Source organism: Montipora foliosa, chromosome 8 (genome assembly GCF_036669935.1).
Source record: "Montipora foliosa isolate CH-2021 chromosome 8, ASM3666993v2, whole genome shotgun sequence".
Lineage (NCBI taxonomy): Eukaryota > Metazoa > Cnidaria > Anthozoa > Scleractinia > Acroporidae > Montipora > Montipora foliosa.
This window is the reverse complement of record NC_090876.1, coordinates 4,969,585-4,977,084: the sequence shown is the minus strand read 5'-3', so window position 1 is coordinate 4,977,084 and position 7,500 is coordinate 4,969,585. Positions and strand designations below refer to the sequence as shown.

General features: G+C 39.5%; 1 protein-coding gene across 1 annotated transcript in view; it reads left to right on the top strand.

Moving 5' to 3' along the window:
• Window positions 1–144: 144 nt before the first annotated feature.
• Window positions 145–7,500, top strand: part of LOC137967245 (putative leucine-rich repeat-containing protein DDB_G0281931) — a 14,981-nt gene continuing 7,625 nt past the window's right edge. Inside the window, exon 1 of the mRNA XM_068813763.1 lies at window positions 145–296. Within this exon, the coding sequence (XP_068669864.1) occupies window positions 194–296 (103 nt within the window). The 5' untranslated portion in view covers window positions 145–193. The remainder of the gene's footprint in view (window positions 297–7,500) is intronic.

Genomic DNA, 7,500 nt, shown 5'->3' with positions numbered 1-7,500 from the left:
ACTATCTTTTCGTTTCGTCATTTCTTAAAATAGCCATTATATTAAACAAATGGTTATGATTGGCCAAGCGAAAGATCGATTATCATATAACTATAAAATAGTAGAGTTAAAATCCAAACTACGGATCGACATCAAAAAGAACTACGGCCCAATGTGGAAAAAACCAGCTCTTTTGACCTGACATCAACTTGGGATGTGGATGATTGCTCTTTTATGCGTGATTTTTTGCCAAGCTCCGATGGTAGTGCAGGCTAAATCGGTCAAAGTATCGGCACAGTGGCCCAGGGACACTTACGGTAAGTAACTGCATTCAGGCAGTCGAGACGGGACGAGAAAATTATGAGCAAAATCGCAACTTGCGCTAAGCTTTCAAGTAAGGCGAGAACAGTGTCTGGGAACATACCTTTTAACGGCCTACTGAAGTGTTTTTTGGGTGCGTTGCTAAGGATGTAATTGTTAAGTAATTTGAGAGAATTTGGCATTACAGTATTTTGGTCAGTTTCCAACTTTTGTAAACCAATGACCCTAAATATGACGTCATCATGTTACGCCTATGGTCACGTGACCAGTAAAACAAAACTCTAAATTTGTCTACGTGCTACACAATTTGGATATTTAGAGCGATTTTCAATTGAGTGTCGTAAAAGCAAAATCAAAGTAATTACTTTGGCCAATCAAAAAGGACGGAGGCAATCCGGTAAACCAATCAAAACTCGGCGTAACAAGACCTTTTTTTCTAGCGTTTACTCGGAATACCATGTGCCGCAGAAGTAAGCATTCTCGACCCCAGAGCCTTCGCTTTCTCTGGGGTCGAGAATGCAGAAGTATGGTGACATATTTTGGAAAAGGCAGTTTTTGTGACTACTGCGCATGCGCGTAGTCACTATTGCCATCGCGTTAGTTTTTCCGAAAATGACTATGTAACACTAGAATACACTTCGGAGCCAATCCGCGTACAAAGAGTACCAAAGTTCGGACTCTGCAAACGGTGCAATGATTCGCCGATAGTTCGCGAGGACGAACAAATTGTTGGGGTGCCCCGTGTTCACAGATGATGATCTGTGAAGAATGCAGTTTTGTGATTTGAAGTGAGTTTTTAATTCTTAGAGCTGTTACTTGTCGTAGCTTTCGTATTTTGTTTCTAGCCGAGACCGTTTGCGCGTTTAATGAAGCCGTTGAAGGAACGCAAAAGCCCTCAAAGGAAAAACATTTATAGGAATATTGAACCCGTTTTCGAGATAAACAAAGCTTTGAAGAAGCACGTAATTGTCAAACTATAGATAGTTTCGCAGTGAGATCATCAAATTAGCAAGGTCTTCTGAATTGTTATCTATAGGAGGTTGAATATGCCCAAGAAATAAATACTTTTCCAAGTTTCCAGTTCCGTGACGTCTTTCGTTTCGAAAATACTTTATTTGGAACTTCCTAATTGTCACCTGAAGCAGTTTACGTGACACCATGGTACCAAGCTATTTGATTGAAAAAAAATGTCTTTCACTATGAGTCTCAGGAGTTTGAGCCTTTCAAGTACATTAGGAGATGTGTTCATACATATGTATTTAATCTCATGAGCGAAAGGTAAGCGCTTTCATGGCAAAGTGAAGTCCAGATGTTGGAGCACTTTGAACTCGGTTGTAAAGTTGTGTGAAACGCTTCGACAAATAGCTCAGAGACGATGTACCGCACAGATCTAAGAATTGGAGAGGTGGTTTCTAAGTTTGTTTTCTGCAACATTCCAAGTTATTGGCCTTTTTCATTGAACGTTTCGAACTTAATTTTTTGTCGCGTGACAGTGAATATGATCTATTGCACGTAAGTTTTTCAGTGGTCGAGAAACAATCGATATGAAAGCTGTGGTGAATCAATTCCCACAATTCAGCCACCCCTATTTCACATAACAGAATATTTTACGTCTTTTCCCCTTGTCCATCTCCGCAGTTGTCACATGCGCCTCTCGAGCGCCTATTTTTTAATTTGCCAAGTACGAAACAAAACAAGCAAATGTTTCTGCAGCTAGTTGCTCATTCATAACAATGCGGATAATGTACCGGTGAAAATTGTTTAATGTTTACAATTGCAAATAAATTCAACAAGTGACATAGCGATAGGGGTAGTATGTCTTGGAACAGGTTGTTGGAATGGAAATGTCTGTTTTTGCGGGATCTAGTATGTAGCGTGACATCAGGTAAACTGGTTTCACGTGAAAGAAGCCAGCGAGGCAAAGGCGGGTGAATCACTGGTGAACGTGTGAAAAACTATTCTTGTAATTAATATGGGTAAGTGAAAACCGGTATCCAGCTGCAAAGATTCCAGATTAACAGAGTTGTGAATAACGCGGCCGGTGACCTCCAGCTCTAGGTAGCTAACAACTAGCAATTAATTAAAAGAAAAAATTGACATCGGCGGATGATGTTCGTACAAAGAACACCTGCGGGAGAAAGAAACCAAGAAATTTCGGCCACTGATAACATACCGTTGCTGGAAGTTCTGCACTAGCGATTTCGTCATGTTGTCAACAGGCAGGATTAGAGGAAATGTCTTATTCATAACATTTCCAGAAGGCTGAATCTAGCATATTCACGCTCTAGCGTCAGTTGCCATCTCGGAAAATGCGCTTTCAATCAGCAAACGAAATTAAACGAGTTACACTGAAGCCCCAACGAAGATCCCATCATTTACTTGCTCCAGAGCACGTTATAAATTCCGATTTTCATCGAATTCTGTAAGACGTGAGGCTGTTTCAAGTCTCTCGCTATCGGAAATCTACTCCTTCGCGTTTGTGTTCATTACTGGGTTGCCAAACCCAGTCGGAATCTGCGTTTCATTTCTCCGTAGTCGTTTTTTTCCGTGTCATCAAAAGTCTTGCCTGTCACTCCCCTGCCAAGTGGTGTTTTTGTGCATAGAGTCTTCTGCTCGTATTTTGTTAGGTTTGAGGGGGCTGGGGTAATGCGTAGATTTCTCCGCTGCACATAGGAGGACATTTCATTATTAACCTGGAATGGCGTCGAAAGTCATTGTAACGCAAATGGCGTTTTAGTGCATCTTTAAACAAAATATACCATTATGGAGCTCAAGAATGGAACGTCAATTGGAAAGACAACACAGCGCGGTGAAAAATATATCTGGAACCTTTAAAGCGACGAGTAATGGTCTTCGATAACAGTTTCATTTTTCGCCGTTGCATATCAAGTAAGCTTTGTTTCTAATATTTTACTAACTTGGTATTATATACAACACTGAAGTCAAATGGCAATTCTTTTATGGATTTAACAAACATTGAAGCAATTGAACTCCTTGAATGCATCACTATGTTTGCTGCAGTCGCATCTAAGTTGTCTGGCAAGTTACATTCATTTGTGACTCAACTCAAAGGTAAAAAAAAAAAATGGAAATGTGACAGTGAAAAATTATTTGAATGAAAGCTTGTTGTCTCTTTTGTGCTTTATTATTTACGGTCAAGGTTCTTTCGAAAAGGGTTTGAAGTGAACTGTCAGAAATTTATTTAATTGCATATGCTATGCCTGGCTATGTGACACCGATTGAGAGTTTCGTCTGCACGCACGCAATTGAAATAGGATGGGTTTTTTTTGCCTCTTATAGCAAATGTGTTGTTTGTTTCAATAAATGTTTCACTGGAAAAGATTTCTGTGAAATTTCTAACCTTTTGTAAATTTATCATGTTGTGTAATTTTCGATCTTAACAAATTTGCATACGTGTGTTGAAATGTGATACGAGGAAGATTTTTTGTGGTAGTGAACTGCAAGCAGCGCATAAGTCACGAAAATAAACAGGTCTGTTGGAAGCGTGCTTGAGTTTCAGCAAAATGAGCCCCAAAATCGGCAAAGAATTGTGACGTTGATGAATAATAAAGTAGCTGATATTTTCAAAACGATGGAATTACCTTGTGATAAATAACCTCGTCTTGGAGAATAAATTTTTGACTTGGCAGAAACAATGGTCAACCTCAAGAGTTGGGTGATGGTGATCTTTGTGTTGAATTCGCACATTTCTTGTAAAACTTTATAACACTTGAAAGGAAAATAAAACTAACAAAAACAAAAACCCGGGTGCTTCACTGTTTCGCGAGTAAACACGCCGGGGTAACTTGATCACGGCGCCCGCTGAATTCGATGTCACTTTCGATTTTGCGATTTACTCGGTGCAGCCAAAAGTACAATAACAAAATTCAACTTAACAAAAATCTCCCAAAATGTTTTTCGCTGATGGTAACTTTTCATATTCGTGGTTCAAAATTAATGTTGTTTTCATGTCGAAAATTTTGTTACTGATGGCAAAATATCTTCTTCTTCCTTGTGCTCTTCCTAAAAACTGTGTATCAATATTTATTTACTTTTGCATCAATATTTGTTTTGCATAAAGCAAGCTAACAAAATCTGTACCTTGCTTGGTTCGCATTTGTCAGCGTTAAAATAGATTTTTCGGTCCTATGCTTCTGTTACGAATTGGTATATTCAGTTAGGTTGCCCATCCATATACTAACCCTGCCGGACTCCTAGGAATTAACTTCAATGAACGTTCCTATTACAAAGCTGTCAGATGATCAGAGTGCGCGCTTAAACTTGTGGTGAAAAGAAGTTGTGAGGGAACTTGAAAATGATCAACATGTCAGCCCAGAAGCCAATGTTTCTCGATTCCCTTTTATTTTCTTAAATCTCTTTGGGTTCAGTACTTTGCTAGTAACCACATGTCTTCTCAGGTGGCTATTTATCTAAGACGTCTACCATGGCACTACAATATACAATACCAAAACAATATCGTGTACTGTTAGAGCTATATATTACGCAAAGACAACTTGAATCTCCTGGAAGACAAAACGCAGCTCACTTGACAATATGGAATAAAGCGCTGAGTTACTTCAGTACCACACGTAAGCAATGCGTGTCTATTTTTTCTAAAGATGACAGGACTTTCTTCTTTCTGGCAAATGATTAATAGGACGGTAGCCAGGTTTTTAACCTCAGAAAAGGATTTGTTTCATCGTATGAAGGTGTGAGCCAAAGGGCCTCTGCTGGTACGACTTCTGGGTGACCCCTAAAATAATCTTAATGACCCTCGAATGGAGAAAAATTGCCTGGAACGCTGCAGTTTAATACCACCCAACTTAGTCCCTTCGTACCACAGGCAACCCAGTGTACGCGTATGGAGCGTCTAGTTTGTTATTGTTGCAGTTGTTTTGTCACAAAGGGAGGTCAAATGTATTGCTCAGAGGGGTTTGTACATTGCTTTTTAGCCAATGAAATCAGCGTCTCGTAATTCTATTGTCTTTTTCTGCACAGAAAACTAAATTATACCCATATTATAACTCGGATACCTTTTCAGGTATTCCGAGTAATTACTCATAGCCGACACAAAGCGCGGGAAAATGTTCACGCACGAGCCACGATTGGTTTTGGTTTCAATTCTGATTGGTTGAAAAAGTGGCACGAGAACTTTGAACCAATCACTGAATGAAGTAATCATAAACGAAAATAATTCGCTAATTACTTTCGACACTCAATTGAAAACCGCTGCACCGTGGAGGATGATACGATAGCTAAGTTACGAGCTGTCGTTGATTTGCTCAGCGAAGTCGACGAGTCCAAACAAAACTTTTCTTTTCAACCCGAAGTTGAGTACACTGGCGCTCCAGGAAGGCCTAAGATTTGTGTCACTAAAGACCAGTTATCTTATCTTAATTGTAGATAATGCATTTAAGGCAACGGATATGGCTCGTATGCTAGGCATTTCTGCATTGCGAGTAAACTTTGCCAAGGCTTCGGTATCCTCGTCAGCTGTTAGTCAGAATACTAGCTGCTGCAAGTCAGGTATCCCCTTCCTCATCAGCTATCTCATTTTGTACGGCCAAAGAGCATTTGGAATGCTAACGTTTTATTTTCTTCTTTCTGTCACGTGCAACCATCTGAGCTTTCTTTAACACTAATTTGTTGAATAACAACTAGTCCTCTTCCATTTAAGTGACCACAAACCATTCGATATCCACTATTCTGGAATTCTACCTTGCTGCTATGAACAATACCATCCAAGGTATAAGATAAGATTAGATAAGATAAGATAAGATAACTGGTCTTTAGTGACACAAATCTTAGGCCTTCCTGAAGCACCAGTGTACTCAACGTCGGGTTGAAAAGAAAAGTTTTGTTTGGACTCGTCGACTTCGCTGAGCAAATCGACAACAGCTCGTAACTTAGCTATCGTAGCATCCTCCACGATGTTGACTGAAGCAAGGCGAACGGCATGGTGGTACAGCAAATTTCCACGGGTTAACATGTCAATATTTCCGTCATCAAAGTGACTAGTAGACTGATTTAGCACTTCCATTAAAGACAGGAGTCTTGAAAGAAAAGCCTCTCTTACGGTCGCCATTTCCTTTGGGCACTCGACCCAGTGTCTGGCGGGAAATCTTCAAATCCCACAGTGCATTGCTAAACAACAAAACGAATGTCGCTAAAACGAACGTCGCTAAAACGAATGTTGAACGGACGATGTCGAAGAACTTGAAATAAAAGATTGTGTAAAACGAATGTCGAACTTTAGACTTGACAATCGAATGCTGTTTTATGTAAAGACAACGTCGATTAAAAAAAAAACGAATGCTGTTTATGTAAAACGAGTGTCCACATTGAAAAACGAATGCCGAAGCGAATAAGACGAAGGTCGAAATGAATAAACCGAAACGACCAATTTAAAAGGCGAAAGTCAAACTTGTAAAACAGGCGAAAAGATGAATTTTGATAAGAAATACGCGCCATAAATGCTCCTTTATGAGTTTTTCAGCACTTTTGTGTGCACAGTCGTTTCCAGTGCAGCACTGGGATACTGCTACAGTTGACCAAATTTTAATCGAAGGAGACAGGATGTACTTGAATGCACTTGAAAGTCAAAGAATTCCAGATACAGACACGTTGTCCCTGATTTACCTGCCAAATCAAGCTCGCTCGACAGTTCAATCGCCCGCCATTGAGGTCACAGACCAAAATCAATCGCCCGTTGAGGTAACAAATCGCCTTCTGAGGCAAACAATTCAAGACAATCGCCCGTTGAGGCGAAGACTATTTTAAACAAATCAGCTATTACGGTGACAAACACTGATCTACCAATTATGGTAGAGCCCGTTGAGGCACAAATCAATGCGAATGACAACCCATTGTGGTCAGTAGAATATAAAGAATTTTACCAGGGAAGAGCTAATTCTGATGAATATGAAAACGAAGGTCCATATCTCACTTTACGTTCAGCCTTGATGAATGCTTTCAATGACAATAATTTTGCATTTATAATACTAGAAGGTTATATTATCGCCTTGATAAACACTTTAGATTGTATAATTAAAATGAAAGGGTGTCTTCTATTTCCAAATGTATCCGGTATTTTCATACTTAAAGGAGAACACTCGCCTCAGTATGATTACATTTATTCACATTGTGTATCGAAAAACTCTTTGTCTATTTGGAGAACATTGATACCACATTTTCTTTCTG